This window comes from Mobula birostris, chromosome 10, assembly GCF_030028105.1.
Source record: "Mobula birostris isolate sMobBir1 chromosome 10, sMobBir1.hap1, whole genome shotgun sequence".
Taxonomy (NCBI): Eukaryota; Metazoa; Chordata; class Chondrichthyes; order Myliobatiformes; family Myliobatidae; genus Mobula; species Mobula birostris.
The window spans coordinates 13,131,325-13,150,817 of record NC_092379.1 but is presented as its reverse complement, the minus strand read 5'-3'; the positions used below and the strand labels follow the sequence as shown (position 1 = coordinate 13,150,817).

The 19,493-nt window shown below is 45.1% G+C and overlaps 1 protein-coding gene across 1 annotated transcript in view; it reads right to left on the bottom strand.

Annotated features, from left to right (window-relative positions):
* Positions 1–18,387, bottom strand: part of LOC140203834 (sodium/calcium exchanger 1-like) — a 77,497-nt gene extending 59,110 nt beyond the window's left edge. Inside the window, exon 1 of the mRNA XM_072269938.1 lies at positions 18,333–18,387. Within this exon, the coding sequence (XP_072126039.1) occupies positions 18,333–18,351 (19 nt within the window). The 5' untranslated portion in view covers positions 18,352–18,387. The remainder of the gene's footprint in view (positions 1–18,332) is intronic.
* Positions 18,388–19,493: the final 1,106 nt, after the last annotated feature.

The following is a 19,493-nucleotide window of genomic DNA, read 5'->3' as shown; positions in this document are numbered from 1 at the left end:
TTAAAAACTAACAAAAACCACAAAATTATAACATATAGTTACAACAGTGCAAAGCAATACCGTGATTTGATAAGAACAAACCATGGCACGGTAAAAGTCTCAAAGTCTCTCGAAAACTTGCCGATGCAGCATACTGGAAGCACCCGAACACAATCCAACTCCGAGTCCGTCCGAAAACTCCGACACCGAGCACCGAGCACCATCTCTGCTGAGCGCTTTGACCCCGGCCCCGGCAACAGGCAATAGGCAAAGCCGAGGATTTGGGGCCTTCCCCTCCGGAGATCCTGGATTGCACAGTAGCAGCAGCAGCGAAGCGGGCATTTCAGAAGTTACTCCAGGTGTTCCTCCGTGCTTCTTATGGCTGTCTCCATCAAATCCGGATTGTGCACGGCCCCCAGTTACACATATGATATCATTCGAAACGGCTGCGTGCGCTGCGTCGCGCCGCCATCTTCTCCTCCCTCCCTCCTTTCCAGTAATACCATGGGCTTTTAACTTATTAAGCAGCCTCATATGCTTAACACTCAAATGCCAGTGATGTGTTTCCAGTGCCTGAACATTGGTGTGTTCCATTAAAGGGTATCTGCAGTATGAGCAAAGTTGCAGGAAATGGCACACAACCCAAGAACCCCTATCCTGTGAAAGGCTGGCTGATTGAGTAGTGTCACAACAACCACATTGCACTCAGTGTCAGTAAGCCCAAGGATTTTGGACTTCAGGAAGGAAAAGTTGATGGACCAAACATCAGTCATCACCAGGGGGTCAGCAGCTTCAAGTTCCTGGTTGTCGCCATCTCTAATGATCTATACTGGGCCCAACATTTTGATTTGTCCATTCATTACGTGACATGTCATATGACGTGAATTATCACGGTCTTTCCATGACCCTGACTGTTCTTGGCAAAGTTTTCAACAGAAATTGTTTGCCATTGCCTTCTTCTGGGCAGTGTCTCTACGAGACAGTTGAATCCGGCCATTATCAATACTCCAGAGACTGTCTTGCCTGGCGTCAGAGGTCACACAACCAGGACTTGTGATATGTACCAACTACGCATACGGCCGTCCACCACCGCTCCCATGGCCTCTCTTGACCTTGATCAGGAGGATAGGGTGGCTAAGCACCTTGCCCAAGGGTGACCTGCACACTAGCAGAGGGAAGGAATGCCTTACAGCGCCTTTGGTTGAGACATATCTCCACGCCAGCATCCAACTGATACAATTGCTAAAAGACATTGGGGCACCCATATTTCATTAGGAATTTGAGGAGGTTTGCTATGTCACCAAAGACTCTACAAATGTACCATGGAGGGTATTCTGACTGATTGCATCAGCATCTGGTATGGAGGGACCACTGCACAGGATCAGCAAAAGGTGCAGAGAGCTCTAAGCTTAGCCAGCTCCATCATGGACACTAGCCTCCACACCATCAAGGATGTGTTCAAAAAGGTGATGCCTCAAGAAGGTATATGGGGGTATATTCTATGTTCTATGTTCTATATCCATCGTAAAGGACTCCCACCACCCAGGACATGCCCTCTTTTCGTTATTACCATCAGGAAGGAGGTACAGGAGCCTGAAGGCACACACTCATGCCATCAGATTTCTGAATGGACCACATTAACCAAGGAACACTACCTCACTTTTGCTCTTGTCTTGAACGAATTTCTTTTTTGTATTTATTATTGTGAAGTATAGTAATTTTTAATGTATTGCACCGTACTGCTGCCACATATCTACAAATGTCAAGAAATCCAGTGTGTCATTGATAATAAACCTGACTAGGTTTTACATCTGTCAATGTGTGTGATAGATGTAAAACCGAGACAGCTACATTGACACACATGTTTTGGTCATGTTCTGTATTGAAACATTTTTGGAAACCTATTTTTTCTACAACTTCTAAAGTTTTAAAAATTAATTTACAACCTAATAAATTGACAGTTTTGTTTGGTATAATCCCTCAATATATTCATGGTATTTCTCTATCAGACCAACATGTAATTGTATTCATTACATTATCAGCCAGAAGGGCTATTTTGTTGAAATGGAAAGATGCTCCTGCTCTCACTTTGATACAATGGTTCTCTCAGGTGATGCTATGTCTTAGTTTGGAGAAAATCAGAAGTCGAACTTCTGATCCTCGACTTAATTCGAGAAAAGTGGGGTTCATTTGCCTGCTACTATCATCTGATTTGAGTTAATTAATATGGTTTCCTTCTGATTTTTGTTTAAATGGATTTGAGTTGGCAGATTGATGTTTTCCTTTTATGGAAGCTTGTATGGCGTATAGCTCCAGGGTTGTGCTCCCAGTGGGTTTCTTTCCAATTTTTTTTTTAGTTAGTAGGGTTTTTTTCTCTTAGTTAGTAGGGGTTCTTTTTTTTTCCTTTTTTTCTTTCAAAAATATACACTTTATTTTTCTTCTTATTATTGATATATTGCTTAGCTTTATTAATCAGTTATTTGCTAATTTAATTCTTCATTATGCATTGACATATTGACTTGATTACCTTAATGTATCTTTTGTTGCTCTTTAATAATAATTAATAAAAAAAAATTTAAAAATGATAATAAACCTGATTCTGTTGACTTCCAACCAGATGCAGATAGCAGTGTAGAAGGTACAGTTACTGCTGTTTTGCTGTCTGTTGTTAACGCTTTTGTCACTGTCATCAATCAGCTCTCTTTGTCACAGCTCAGAGGGATGGTGTGCGCTGTGGACCCTCATGCCAAATACCTCATTAATTCCATCTGGCTTAATTCCCTTCCAGCCTGGTTCCGATCTGTCTCCATTACAGAGTCTAATATAACTGCCCATATGGAACCCAATGGTAGCAATTTTGTACAGCAAGAGAAAAACTTACTTTCTTCAGAGTCCTATCTTACACAGTTTAACACACAAAAAAGTCAAATTGATCCAGTCAAAGATGAGGCATTAGAACAGACATAGCCTGTTAAGTCGTGTTGATTTGAAGGTCGCTAGTTCGAGCCTCAGCTGTGGCAGCGTGTTTGTGCCCTTGAGCAAGGCACTTAATCACACATTGCTCTAGTCTGTGCGAGGAGTGGCGCCCCACACAGACTTCCAATCTGCGCCTTGTAAGGCATGAAAATGCCTGACGCAGGCCTCTCATGGTCTGAGACAATGTTCCCTCCCTCCCCTCCCTGTTAAATCGCACCTTCAGCAACTCTTCTTGAGGTAGGCCTGATTATCTGGGATGCTGAAATGGCATTTGCGATAGGATTTCTGATGAACAGTACTGATTTTCACCATGCCATAATCCGTGCAAGAAAGCACACCAGCGCCTCTGCTCCCTTAGCAGGCCAAAACAACTCAGCTAGTCCCCATCAATCCTCACCAATTTTTCTAGACGCTCTAGATGAAGCATCCAGGTGCATAACGGCTTGGTACGGTAACTGCTCTGGCCAAGAAACTGTGGAGAGTTGTCAAAACAAGTCAGCACCTCACAGAAACCAGCCTCCCCTCTGTGGATTCTCTCTACAGTCCTTATTCCCTCAGTAAAGCAGCCAGCAGATGCAAAGACCTCACCCACCCTTCACATTCTCTCTTCTCCCCACTCCCAAAGGGCAGAAAATACAAAAGCCTGAAAGGACATAACACCATGCGCAAGGACAGTTTCTACCCCACTTTTACGACACTATTGAGTGATCCTCTTCAGTATCAAAATCAGGTTTATTATCACTGACATATGTAATTTGTTGTCTTGTGGCAGCAGTACAGGGCATGGGGTATATGGGGTGTCCAGGGAAGGGGTAGCAGCTCTGGTGAAGGGGCTTGTAGTCTCCACTCTAGGGCAGCTCACTCACCTTCGGTCCCCGCCGGACACTCAGCCCTCACCTGCGGCTGTTTGCACGTGAGGGCAGCCACGCCTTGGTACACCGCTTCGACGGGCAGGCTAAACCAGGTGGGGGTGGCTGGCGAGTGAGATTGGGACCCGCCTGACCCAGCAGGCGAGGTCAGCTCCGGCGGACTGGGCAGATGAGGCCGTGGAGAGCCAAGGACATGACGAGGTACGGAAGACGTCACGGTCATCCACTGCGCTCAAGGAAGACCCCAGCTTGTGACGCTTCCTCATACCACTGGACTTCTGAGTTCAAGAGAACCCCTGCCCCAGTACAATGGCTCTTCCACCTTGTAAATCTCCACCGCACAGGTGAACCGTCAGACACGATGGACAACCTGCACCTCTGCGCAATACATCAAATACTTTATAAATTATAATAAGAAATGTGAAATATATATATATATTTTTAAAATCTAATTAAATAAATAATGCAAGAGAACAAAAATATTGAGCTCATGGTTTCATTGTCCTTTCAGAAATCTGATGGCAGAGGAGAAGAGGCTGTTCCTAAAATGTTGAGTGTGTGTCTAGGCTTCTGTACCTCCTCTCTAATGGTAGCAATGAGAAGAGGGCATATCCTGGGGGATGGAGGTGAGGTCCTTAATGATAGATGCTGCCAGTTCGAAGATGTCCAGAAAAATAGGGAGTTGACTGAGCTTACAGGTTTTTCCAGTGCAATGACCCCTCAATACTAGACGGTGATGCAACCAGTTAGAATGATCTCCACATCTGTACATCTGTAGAAATTTGCTCAAATCTTTGATGACATACCAGATCTCCTCAGAATCCTCATGAAACATAGCCGCTGGCCTGCCCTCTTTTGTAATTGCATCAATATATTGGGCCCAGGATACAGCTTCAGAGATGTTGATAACTCTTGTATGATTAGATGGGCTCTTCACCTCACAACCTACCTTATCGTGGTTTTGTACCTATTGTCTGCCTGAACTTTCTCTGTGGCTTTAACACCATATTTTGCCTTCTGCTAAAGCTTTTCAGGTGGCGGGGTGGAGATAAATCTCTAACAAAGGAGGCATAAGGCACTCCTTCCCCCCGCTCGCCTGCAGGTCACCCTCGGGCAAGGTGTACCACCTGCTTAGCCCCCTAACCCCCAAATCATGGTCACGTGGAGCCATGGGAGCAGGTGGTAGATGGTCATACAAGCAGCCGGTGCACATCGCAGGTCCTGGTTACACGACCACTGATGCCAGGCGGACAGTCTCTAAAGGGTATTGATAATGGCTGGGGGGGGGGGGGTCACCTGTCTTGTAAAGACACTGCCCAGAAGAAGACAATGGCAAAGCACTTCTGTAGAAAAGTTTGCCAAGAACAATCATGGTCATGAGACCATGATGGGCCACATCAATACAACACGGCACAAAATGTATGGGTAGTACCAATACCACTGTAGTTCGGTACATCTGATAATATTAAGCTGATTACCAATTTTACATACTTCTTTGGCAGTCCCTCCCAACATCTCCCCCTCTCCACGTCATTCAGGTGTAAAGGAGAAAACAACTATTTATTCTTAATTTCCCTGTTTTCCCACCTTTGCTCCAATATATTTAGTTCCAAAAAGGAATATTAAATATTGATGATAATAAACAGTTCCAAAATTTTTCATGTCATTATGACCAAGCATCATGCAGTGCTTAATATACAATATGCTTGTTCGGTCTGCTAAGGACCGAGTATTTCAGAGTCACTTTCAGAATTTTCCTACAGGCATGATGTGAAGCTGACCAACCATGAATAACAAGGAAGCTCTGCTCGTGGGCAGTCTTGCTAAGTGATAAATAGTAGTCTCCCGGAGTTGGTTCATAAGCACGGTATTTAACATCGATAGTTAACGCTGCTAAATGTGAGCTTAAAGTCCACAGTCAATTGAGTGCAGGTTGTAACAAGGTGAGTATAAAAATGTTAACACGTTTTTAGCCTTCGCGTTTTCCCAAAAGAATAGAATGATTAACGAGGTGCTGTGAGTTAGCTTGACCTATTACTGTCATATGTACGGAGGTACAGTGAGAAAGATGTTTTGCATGCTGTCCGTTACAACGGTTCATTGAGGTAGAACAAAGGAAAAGGGAATGCAAACAAGGTGTTACAGACAGAGAAAGTGGAGTGTGGGTAGGCAGTAAGGTAAGACATAGTGAGCTAGATAGTGAGGTCAAGACTCCCTTTTACTGAGATTGTGAGGTGAAGGGTCCATTTTACTGAGATTGTGTGGTCAAGAATCCATTTTACTGAGATTGTGAGGTCAAGAATCCATTTTACTGAGATTGTGTGGTCAAGAATCCATTTTACTGAGATTGTGTGGTCAAGAGTCAATCTTACTGTGATTGTGAGGTAAAGAGTTAATCTTACTGAGATTATGAGCTCAAAAGTCAATCTTACTGAGATTATGAGCTCAAAAGTCAATCTTACTGAGATTGTGAGGTCAGGAGTCAATCTTACTGATGTACTTATTGAAGCTGTCCTTCAGCCTAGTAGTACATACAGTACTGTGCAAAAGTCTTTGGGCACATATATATAGCAAGGATGTCTAAGAGCTTTGCACAGTACTGTGTTTGTCAATGTGGAGCGGAGAGCAAGTTTGTAAATCAAGCGGGGAGCAAAGGATGTTAGGAATGGTGATGGTGGAGTGCCATGTGAGGAGTGTGGGGCAGGTGGCAGAGAAGGAACACAAGGAGCTGGGGCTGGGGTGGTGTCGCAGGCAGGTGAGACACCAGGTGGGGTGATTTGGTTCCAAAGAACTTGTTCATTGATCATTGTAGAATGTCTCTCTGGTGCTTCCCACTCCTTCCCCTCGCCCTGTCCCCTTCCCACTCTCAGTCCACAATGAGACCCATATCAGAATCAGGTCTATCATCACTCACAAGGTCATGAAATTTGTTTTTTACTTGAGACGACCGCCTTTACTCATGATACAGGAAATCACAGGAAAGGATTGAAGGGCACCATTCATGACACAGGAGGGTGGTGAATCTATGGAATTTGTTGCCACAGGCAGCAGTGGAGGCCAAGTCATTGGGTGTATTTAAGGCAGAGATTGATAGGTATCTGAGTAGCCAGGGCATCAGAGGTTATGGTGAGAAGGTGGGGGAGTGAGACTAAATGGGAGAATGGATCAGCTCATGATAAAATGGCGGAGCAGACTTGATGGGCCGAATGGCTGACTTCTGCTACTTTGTCTTATGGTCTTATGGTCTTTTGCACAGTACTGTAAATATAGGCTTTTATATCCCCCGCCCAATGTGAGAAGGGCTGAAGAAAGAATGTTAAGGGTGAATGGGCTCTTTGATTATGTTGCCTGCTTTACTGAGGCAATGAGACTGGCTTTGAAACATTAATTAGTCAGAATTTACTCATTACTTTTAAAATTTCAGAGCATTTTCAGGGATTCCTACGTCACGGCTTATGCTGCTAGGGGCACAGGTTAAAGCCAGTTGAGCTTTATGCTGCGTGGAGTTGCTACAAGTGGAACTGACGTGCTCAGGCTGGTGCTCTGCACCATTTTTGAAGGTAAAACTGGAGAGAGTTGGGACACTGTTAGATTTAAATGCTCTGAAGGGACCGGGTAAATTGGTAATGCACAGGAGGCACAGGATGGGGTTGGTATGCACTGCAAGTTTGCACCATCTAGATTCTGAATGTGGGGTTGAGAGGAGTAACCGATGGCTTTGAAGATTATGAACCCAATAATCATTAAACCAAAGACCAGTTCTTCACACCTCCAAAAGGGCCACAACCTTGTCGTAGGGTTTGGAGGCTTGCATGCCTCAGTGACCTGGAGTGCAGTATTGGCTGGAGTCAGGGCTTTATGCTTCGCCTCTTGGTAGGGTCACTCGTGCCAAACAGGTCAAAGGGTAGAAGAGGTCAAACTTAGAGTGGTCCACCAGTCCTCCAGGTTCAGGGGTTCTGCTCATTGACTGGTAAAACAAAATTGTTACGGAAACAACAATGAAGAACCCTTCTACATCTGAACGTGACAGTATTCCTGAGTCTCCACCCGGGACTTGCATGACTGACAGTAGTGAAAACCGAGAGGTAGCTACTGACATGATGAAGGAAGCCCTGAACACCGTCAGGGATGGAGGTGCCCTACATGCCAGCAGTGTAACAGGCAGTAGCTATTTTTTAAAGTTGATTTTGCAGAGATTGGTATGAACTTATGTTAATTAGTCCTTTTGCATTAATAGATGGTGTAGAAATAAACGCATAATGCCTTTTAGAGGTAAAGATGAAAGACAAATGGGTGGCCTTAGCAAAGGGAATAGTTTCTCAATCAAATTCAATCCTGGCTGAACATTAAGTGCCAATGACCTCTCTGATATGGATTAGGCTCGCAGCCCAGTAAACATCAAAGATTTAAATTAATCAAGATAATTGCCAGCAATGTACGGACGCAGCATGATAATTAATGAAGTCGAGTGAACTGTGCTGGGGTGGAGGAAGAGTAAGGGTTAGAATGAAAGGAAGATGTGTCCATCACATTTTTGAATCACTTTTCAGCATTATCAGAATCAGGTTTAATAGTACCGTCATATGTTGAAATTTGTTAACTTAGCAGCAGCAGTACAAAGCAATATTTGATAATATAGCGAAAAAATCCTGTGGATTGGAGTAAGGATATATATAAAAAAGTTAAATTAAATAAATTGTGCAAAAACAGAAATTAAAAAGTAGTGAGGTAGTGTTCGTGGGTTTTATGTCTATTTAGAAATTGGATGGCAAAGAAACATAGAAACATAGAAAATAGGTGCAGGAGTAGGCCATTCGGCCCTTCGAGCCTGCACCGCCATTCAGTATGATCATGGCTGATCATCCAACTCAGAACCCTGTACCAGCCTTCCCTCCATACCCCCTGATCCCTTTAGCCACAAGGGCCATATCTAACTCCCTCTTAAGTATAGCCAATGAACTGGCCTCAACTGTTTCCTGTGGCAGAGAATTCCACGGATTCACCACTCTCCGGGTGAAGAAGTTTTTCCTAATCTCGGTCCTAAAAGGCTTACCCTTTATCCTCAAACTGTGACCCCTCGTTCTGGACTTCCCCAACATCAGGAACAATCTTCCTGCATCTAGCCTGTCCAATCCCTTTAGGATTTTATACTTTTCAATCAGATCCCCCCTCAATCTTCTAAATTCCAACGAGTATAAGCCTAGTTCATCCAGTCTTTCATCATATGAAAGTCCTGCCATCCCAGGAATCAATCTGGTGAACCTTCTTTGTACTCCCTCTAAGAAACTGCTCCTGAATCGTTGAGTGTGTGCCTTCAGGCTTCTGTACCTCCTTCCTGATGGTAACACTGAGAAGATGGCCTGTCCTGGCGTCACTTGACCAGCAACAATGAATATATAATTGAGTCAGATTTTAAAAACAAATGTTTATTAAACTCTGCTCAACAACAGCGAAAAGTATTCAAACGGCTAACTTAACCAGAAGTTAACGGCTATACGGCAAATCTGGAACAGTTCTTAAAGTGGTAAATTTGAACACAGTCTTAAACTGGTAAATTTGAACACGGTCTTAAAATGGTAAATTTGAAAGTCCAAGTCACGGAGCCCACAGGCAGGTTGCCCAGAGAAGCCCCACAACCTCAGCCTCAGTTCATCACACAGCTGAGGAAAATCTCGTGGAGCCCTGTGGTAAACCATATATATATATGTTGTAACTGGGTTCCCTGTCTGGACACGCCCTTCTGCTGACTGCTCCTGTGGCTCCTCCACAGATCCCTGAATAAAGGCAATTGTGCCACTGCTCCTCCTCTCAGTCCAGGGGCAGATACTCAGCATGGTCGAGGCCACTTTTACTGTTAATAAAAGCCTTTCAATATTTACTCTACTTCCAGTATTTTGGAGTAATTGATAGTGCATCAAGCTGGCAGGCACGAAGCCTGGAGCAGCCAGAGCAGGCCCCGAGCCTCAGCCTCAGTGCAGCTAAGAGTTGAGCAGACGTTACAGACCGGTGAGCAGAACCAGCCCGATCCTCGCCTCCAGTCCTGACACCCTGCCTTTCCAATCCATCCGGCCCGGCGTTTAAGTCGTCCAAATATCAGGTCGTCCTTTTCTCCAGTGTGATGTCCGGCAATCAAACTCTTCCCCTATCATCTATGCAGCCGTGTAGCTGAGGCCACTAACTTAACAAAACACAACCTCATTCAAACACGGCGAGTGCATTCGGCACCGTGGTTTGAAACTGTAAGGAGCAGGATTGTGAGCAGAGTGACTTATCTCTGGGCGGGTGATGGGGAGGTAAAGGCCAATGGCTGTCTGGAACATAAAGCAAAGATGAAGGCAGCCAAAGCGAATGTTCCCACTGAGAGAGAGAGAGAGAGAGTACTGAGAGAAATGGATGCGTGGGCACAAGTTATTAAGCTTTGAAATTAATTCTGTTCAAGGCTATAGAACAGTGCGACTTATTGCGTGACAACAGGCAAGATGTTGCAAATATAAGTTGAGCTTTCAGCTGGAGATAGGGATGTAGAGGCCGGTCGATTCATTGCTATCCATTGGGTCTCCCCCAACCAATTACTTCCACTGGTGTTTTGGGGGAATGCAATCGGTGCCAACCCATTGCACCCGTGCAGTCAGGCGAGGACATATTCTCAAACTAGAGCCTCTACCCAACCCCACTTCAAGTGATGTATTTGCACTGTTATATTACATAGTTGTTATAGCCGCGGGGAGGGGGGTGGTAATGGGGACAAGCCCCCACTACCTATTAAATGCTCTCAATGGCGTGCACATCAATTAGCCTCTGACAACCAAGACCAGCTCCTGGCCTTCACATGTGGCTCAGCTATTAAGCCAGGGAGACCTGGCTCTACTGACAGGAGAAGGGGCAAAGGAGGGTTACCGATGCCTTAAAGCCAGTCGCTTCGGGCAGATGGGGCTCATCGGCCGTGGTTGGAGAAGGTAAACTCCGATCTCAACCCTCCGCTGCCCTGCGGCTATACCCGCTCACGGGGAGGGCTTTGGGAGTAAACCCTGAGGGAAAAATCCGGAGCTGGAGTCCCTAAGGCAGTCCCACATTGAGTTCAACGCTGACTGGCCACTCCTGTGATGCTGCTGGTACCAAACTGTATCGGTCTCTGCCGTTCCTTCGGATTTTTCAGATGCGTGGAGAGGGGGAGCTTGCTACATGGGCAACGCCTTGCTCTCCACATCGTACTTCCCAGGCTTGCGTATCTAGCCAGCTAGAACAGAGTATCCATGGTCAACTCTGACTGACAGAGGCCTGAACTCAACTCAACTGAGTACATAGAACACAACAGCACAGTACAGGCCTTTGGGCCCACGATGTTGACCTTATATAACCTACTCTAGGATCAATCTAACTCTTCCCGCCTACATATCCTCCATTTTTTAACATCCGCTGGGTATACTTATAGCAGAGGTTGATAGGTTTTTGATTAGTTTGGGCATCAAAGGTTTTGGGAAGAAGGGGGTTGAGAGGGATAATAAATCAGCTGTGATGAAATGGTGGAGCAGCCCCAGTGGCCCCAGTGGCCTAATTCTGTTCCTAGATCTTTTAGTCTTACGGTCATGTGCCTGTCTGAGGATTTCTTAACTAATGTAGTTGCCTCTACCACAACCAGGGTGGGACATTCCACACACCCTCCACTTGCTGTGTAGAAAATTTGCCTTATGGGTAGTTTTACCTTAAAAAACTTAACTTATATTTGCAGCTGCCCCCCCCCCCCCACCTGCCCCATCAAGACAGAAACCTGTGCCAGGGTTATCCTCTTATCTGAAGTCTGCAGAGCCATAGTGATAAGCCCAGTTCAAGCCTGAAGAGTAAAGTTCAAAGTAAATTTTATTACCTAAGTACATATATGTCACCCTATACAATCCTAAGATTCACTTTCTGGTGGACATACTCATCAAAGCTACAGAGTAGCCCTTTCTTAGATTTTCCATTCATTGCGGTGCAGAATCAACATCCCGGTAACCCAGGACATCTGCGAACCATTAAGGCTGAGCTTGATGTCACTCTGTCCCGTGGCTTCACGGAATAGTTCTGTGCCTTATTCTGATTGTCGAAAGTTGTTCCCATCATGATTGGTTAGCTTAGAAACCGCAGCTGCCTTTCCCATTGGTTCGCCACCTGTTATCCAGTTTCAAACATCCTGGGTATATAGAGAGCATGTGTGGGAGGTTCTCTCTCTCTCTCTCTCTCTCTCTTCTCTTGTTTAAGGCAAGTGGGGCACATGACCACTGGGAAGGTATGCTTTGCATGTATTTTTAACTAGTCATACTTTATTGATCCCGGGGGAAATTGGTTTTTGTTACAGTTGCACCATAAATAATAAATAGTAATAAAACCATAAATAGTTAAGTAGTAATATGTAAATTATGCCAGGAAATGTCCAGGACCAGCCTATTGGCTCAGGGTGTCTGACCCTCTAAGGGAGGAGTTGTAAAGTTTGATGGCCACAGGCAGGAATGACTTCCTATGACGCTCTGTGTTGCATCTCGGTGGAATGAGTCTCTGGCTGAATGTACTCCTGTGCCCACCCAGGACATTATGTAGTGGATGGGAGACATTGTCCAAGATGGCATGCAACTTGGACAGCATCCTCTTTCCAGACACCACCGTCAGCGAGTCCAGTTCCATTCCCACAACATCACTGGCCTTACGAATGAGTTTGTTGATTCTGTTGGTGTCTGCTACCCTCAGCCTGCTGCCCCAGCACACAACAGCAAACGTGATAGCACTGGCCACCACAGACTCATAGAATATCCTCAGCATCGTCTGGCAGATGTTAAAGGAACTCAGTCTCCTCAGGAAATAGAGATGGCTCTGACCCTTCTTGTAGACAGCCTCAGTGTTCTTTGACCAGTCCAGTTTATTGTCAATTCGTATCCCCAGGTATTTGTAATCCTCCACCATGTCCACACTGACCCCCTGGATAGAAACAGGGGTCACCGGTACCTTAGCTCTCCTCAGGTCTACACCAGCTCCTTAGTCTTTTTCACATTAAGCTGCAGATAATTCTGCTCACACCATGTGACAAAGTTTCCTACCGTAGCCCTGGTCTCAGCCTCATCTCCCTTGCTGATGTATCCAACTATGGCAGAGTCATCCCAAAAACTTCTGAAGATGACAAGACTCTGTGCAGTAGTTGATGTCCGAGGTGTAAATGGTGAAGAGAAAGGGAGACAAGACAGTCCCCTGTGGAGCCCCAGTGCTGCTGATCACTCTGTCGGACACACAGTGTTGCAAGCACACGTACTGTGGTCTGCTAAGTATGTTTGCTGAATGTTAGGTGAATATTCCAGCTTTGTAGTTCCTGTAATATGGGAAATGGGAATGTTTGGTCGAATTTTTACTGTGTGTAAATAAATGATGAATGTACCCATTCACAGAGAGTGCTTTCTGTCTCACTTGTGACACCCGCGAACCTGATTCAACGTCACACACTCTCCTCTCTATTTTAAATTTTTTTTAAATTGGGACACAGAGCAGAATAGACCCTGCCGACCCTCTGAGCTGCATCTTCCAGCAACCCTCAATTTAGCCCTAGCCTAATCACAGGAGGTTCCTAAGGTTGTCATATCCGAGTGTGCTAGTAGGGATAAACTCCCACTACCTATAAAGTGATCCAAATGGCGTGTGACCCTAACAGCCTCTGACAATTAAGTCTAACTCGGCCTCTCTGGTGCAATGATATCGTATTTGTTAAATAGGGGCCATGCACAATTCTGATTTGATGGAGACGGACGTGAGAAGCACAGAGGAACATCTGGAGAAACTTCTGAAATGCCCGCTTCTACTGTGCGATCGAGAATCCCTGGAGGGAAGGCCCCAAATCCTCGGCTTTGCCTGTTGCTGGGGGCCAGGGCTGGGGTCGAAGCGCTGGGCAGAGATGGCGCTCGGTGCTCGGTGTCGGAGGCTCGAAGTTTTCGGACAGACTGAGAGTCGGACTGTGGTCGGGTGCTTTCAGGATGCTGCATCGGCAAGTTTGCGGCGCTGGAAGCTCATGGCAGGAAGAGTTTCTTCCTTCTACCGTCTGAGTGAGATGTTGGGCTATCGGGACTTCCGAGAGACCTTGAGACTTTTTTTACCGTGCCCATGACCTGTTCTTCATCAAGTTATGGTATTGTTGCACTGTTGTAACAATATGTTATAATTATGTGGTTTTTGTCAGTTTTTCAGTCTTGGTCTGTCCTGTGTTTCTGTGATATCACACCGGAGGAATATTGTATCATTTCTTAATGCGTGCATTACTAAATGACAATAAAAGAGGACTGCGTGTCCTCATAATCTAGTCTAATCTAATTTAATTTTTGGCCTTCACGTGTGGCTTAGCTACTAGGCCCGGTGGAACTGTTTCTACTGACAAGAGAGGGGCAAAGGCGGACCACTGGCGCCTCAAAACCAGCTGCTTCGGGCAGGTAGGGCTCGTCAGCCTTGTCGGCAGCCCGCCTAGGAGAAGGAAAGCTCTTGATTTTAAACCTCCGCTGCCTCACAGCCATACCCACCCATGGGAAAGGCTTCAGGAGTAAACCCCGAGGAAGAAATCCGGAGCCGGGGTCCCTAAGGCAGTTTGGTGTTGTTTACAACTTCACTCTGGCAACCTCTGCGATGACACCCGGTGCCAAGCTGTATCAGCGCTTGCCCTTCCCTTGGGCTACATCAGTGACGTGGAGAGGGGGAACCCGCTGCACGGGCAACAGCCGGTTCTTCAAATCTTCCCACCCAGGCTTGTGCCCTGGAGAGAACACAGTCCACCAGAGGCGTAAACCCATGATCCCCTGGGATCGACAGCTGCTTACTACTAAATCACAGGATGATTTACAATGACCAATTAACCTACTAACCCATATATCTTTGGACCATGGGAGGAAACTGGAGCACCTGGAGGAAACCCATGCAATCAAGGGGAGAGCATGAAAACTCCTTACAGGCAGTGTCGGGGATTGAACCCGCGTTGCTGGGACTGTAAAGCATTATGCTAACCACTACACCACCATGCTGCTCCTACTATCATTAGGCCTTGATCTATTGTATGTTGCCCTGGGATACCTCATCAACTCAGTGGCTGTTCCTTGACCTGGCACATTGACGCACATTTTCTAGCCCCCTTTCGTATGCCTGCAAGCACAGTAAGTAGGCCACTGCAAAAGAAATCAATCCCTCTTAATCATCTTACTTAAAGCCTAAAAGCAAATGTATGTATCTACGAGGACAGATGCATGGTTGACCTTCGGCAGATGACTAGCTGTGTGAAGTGATCAAGTTAAAATAAAAAAGAGTTAAAATAGTAGTGCTGGGAACTGAATATCATGCTGAAAAAACATTAACGTAAGTTTACTAGGGTTTAGATTAACCAGTTAGAAGTCGGCTGCCCAGACTTCGATGCATCATTATACTGATTCAGCAAGGCATTTGCCCAGGAACTTGCGGACTCTGTTGAGTTGGTGCTGAGCTGAAAGCGGCAAGATTAGACCACCAGGAAATGGGTCTCGTAATACGCCCCCCTCGCCCCCCCGATGAATAGAACCAAGTTAGAAACTGAGAGCTTACCTTCAGCCAGTAAGAGAGCTGCAAAGAGAAAGAAAAAAGATTAAATATACTGAAATAGCAGCTGAAGATACTGTTACACCACGCAATGAAGCAAACTTATGACTTCTAGCATAATAATATTTCAATATCTTTAAAGAATACTCGGTGCAAATATAGAAAATGCACTTTTATACCTAAATTGCAGTTTAAATAACAACAAATTCAACGATATGTCCCTGATCTTGGTACACGACGACCGAGGACACCACTTTAATTGGGACTCCACAGAGGTTATGGCACAGGCAAACACAAAGCAGGCACGAGGATTTGTAGAAGCGTGGTTCTCTCCTGATTGCTCCATAAATAAACATGTCGAAATAGATGCCATCTACGAGTTAGGGAAATGCGAGCCAATGCTACTCAAAGGTCAACTGAAGGGGTACCCAATCAGGACCGAATCGGGGGGAGGGGGGTGCTATATAAATACGAGCCCTCCCAGTGAGAAACACCAACATCTGTGCACTGAGGATGTCACCACGACTGGTGATGAAACAGCTGCAAGCTAATTGCCAAGCTCGGCGAACACCACTACTTCAAATGATATAAGACCCTCTTCAGCCTGTCTTTGCTGACCTGAAAAAAGTCACCGATTTAAAGGTCATGGTTGGGGATGAGGGAAAAGGTTATGGTTCACTTGATGGTTATCAAAAGTAGCATTCAGTACCAGAGGTCTTGCCTTGCTCGCTGGGAGAATCGGCCGGGATCATGTTCTGTCAATGCATGGTTTGTTACCTCAGACCTCGTCCAAGTGGTTAAAACAAGATCGCAATGAAATAGGGGCAGGTGTAGGTCACTCAGCCCCACGAGACTGCTCAAGGTGTGATAGTGGCTGAACTGCCCCAGATCACAGTGAATGGCAGTGCAGGCATGAAGGGCTGAATGGCCTACTCCTTCACCTATTGTCTATTGTCTATCCTCAGTAAGGTCTACATGCAGATCAACCCCAACGGATCACGCTCGATTTCACGAGATATCAATAAAGGCATTGCTCCATTTGGTGGAGGGAATGTGGATAGATGTGCACCGAATATAGCAAAACTAAAGGAGTAAACAGATGAAAATAAAAGCAGTTGTGAGCACTTTTGGGCCCCTTATCTAAGAAAGCATGTGCTGGCATTGGGGAAGGTCCAGAGGAGAATTGCGAGAACGGTCCCGGGAATGACATGGTTAACATATGACGGCTCTGGTCCTGTGTCTGCTGGAGTTTCGAAGAATGGATGGGGATCTCATTGAAAGCTATTTAATATCGAAAGACCTGGATAGAGTGGATGTGGAGAAGATGTATCCTATGGCGAGGGAGGTCTAGAATCAGAGGACACAGTCTCAGAAAAGGACGTCCCTTTAGAACAGAGATGAGGAGGAATTTCTTTAGCCAGGGGGCTGTGAATTCCTTGAATTCATTGCCACAGATGGCGATGAAGACCAAGTATATTGGGTATATTTAAAGCGGAGGTTGACAGGTTCTTAATTGTAAGGGTGTCAAAGGGTACGAGGAGAAAGCAAGAGAATAGTGTTGAGAGGGATAATGAATCAGTCGTGATGGAATGGTGGAATAGAATTGATGGGCTGAATGGCCTGATTCTGCTCCTATGTCTTATAATGTTGTTAAACCCTTGAAGATAATGAGGGCTGTGGCAATACTTTATGTTCTGTTGAGGAAGATCTTCTTACTTCAAATATTGACATTCAAAATGGCAGAGTGGTACTCTAGATGCGGCAAGGCAGATCACAAAACACTCCAGCGGGTGATTAGGATGGCTCAACACATCACTGGGACTCACCTACCGGACCTGGAGACAATCTACAACTCTCGATGCCTACAGTGCGCTCGTAACATCATTAAAGACCCATCCCAGCCCGACACTGTCTGTTCATTCTCCTGCCATCTGGTAGCAGATACAGAAACATTTTAGCCAAGACTGTACGACTAATAAACATCTTCTCCGGGGCTCGCTTACAGCCAAATAATGCTACAACCTGGTTTGTCAACGGCTTTTGAGTTTTACGCACTATCAAAGTCACTTGTTGCATGTAAATATAGGATTTTTAAAAAACTAAGTCATAAGACCATAAGGTATAGGAGCGGAATTAAGCCATTTGGTCCATCGACTCTGCTCCACCATTTCATCATGGCTGATCCATTTTCCCTCTCAGTCCCAATCTTCTGCCTTCTTCCCGTATCCTTTCATGCCCTGACTAATCAAGAATCTATCGGCCTCTGCCTTAAATTTACTCAATGACTTGGCCAAACCTACCTAATGACCTGGCCAATATACCCAATGACTTGACTAATGTACCTAATAACTTGACCGATATACCTAATGACCTGGCCAATATATCCAATGACTTGATCAATATACTCAATGACTTAATCAATATACCCAACGACTTGACTAATATACCCAATGACTTGGCCAATATACCCAATGACCTGGCCAATATACCCAATGACCTGGCCAATATACTCAATGACTTGACAATATACCCAATAACTTGACCAATTATACCCAATGCTTGGCCGTACTACATACATTGTAATTACCTATTTTGCATGGACTGGAATAGCACCGCAACCTTGTTGTCTTGAACAGTGCCAGTGAAGTTCTATTCTATTCTTTTCTAATAGTCAATGATGACATGGAGGGTTAGATTATAATGTAAGGCAGGAGTATCATGGAGAATCAGAGCTGGAATTCACACTGCAGATGAAATATTAAACTGAAAGTTTTCAATTGGATGATGAAGACAGACAGAACATGGAAAATGATTGTGAAGTCGGAGCATGGAGTGGATTGTTAGAAGTAAGAGACTTCCAACAAAGGTGAAGTGCTATAATAAGTTTTATAACAGAGCCCTTTGTATACACGACATGGATCAAAATCGCTGAGATGTACAAACCTGAAATCCCACGTTTCATCCATCTGGGCTTCTCCAGGACAACAAAAAAGTTTTCCTGCTTTTCGTACTCCTCGTCGTCCACAATCTTCACCTGGATGGTCTTCCTGCAGGGGGACAAAAGAAACCAGCCTCTGAGTACAAGAAACAAATTGCTGTGTGCAGCAACTGGGTAACAGCTACTCGCCAAATGCCAACACGGCCCAAACCTCTGTACACCGTAGTCGAGAGGTGCACATCACCAAAGGCAGGTACGGACTTAATGACACAAAGAACACCAGCTGAAGGACCTGAGGGTATGCTTGTATCTTCTGCTGCCATAGCGCATCAACTTCAAGGTTCAATATGTTGTGCATTCAGAGATGTTCTTCTGCACACTACTGTTGTAAAATTGAGTGGTTATTTCAGTTATTGCCACCTTCCTGCCAATTTGAATCAGTCTGGACATTTTCCTCTGATCTTTCTCATTAACAGGGTGTTTTCATCCACAGAGCTACTGCTCACTAAATGTTTTCTGTTTTTTTGCACCATTCTCCGTAAGCTCCAGAGCAAGGGTTCCCAACCCTTTTTTATGCTATGGGCCAATGGATCCATGGACCCCAGACTGAAAATCCCTGCTCTACAGACTGTTGTGCTTGAAAATCCCAGGAGTTCTGCAGTTTCTAAGATACTCAAATCACCCCATCTGGCACCAACAATTACTGCACTGTCAAAGCCACATTTCTTCCCCTTTCTGATGTTTGGTCTGAACAACAACTGAACCTCTTGACCATGTCTACATGCTTTTATGCTTTGAGTTGTTGCCACATGATTGGCTGATTAGATATTTGCAATAACGAATAGGTGTACAGATGTTCTTAACAAAGTGGCCACTGAGCGTTGACTTGTGGAACATTTGTAGCAGTTACTGACCACACTGGATTACAAGAGTACCTTGGTTCTTATGAACGATAGATTGACTCATGATGGCTAAGGGAAACTGATTAATAGCCTGCTTTTTTTTTGATTTTCATTATTGTTCCCCATCAGATCGGTTCAGAGAGAGTGAAATCTGTTGTTCTCTCCATTTTCCTCCCTGTTTTTCTTCCCTGTGGAACCTGCTCAGAGTGCTAAACAATGACAGTCCATCACAGGCTCATCCCTTCCTTCCACCCGGTCCATCTT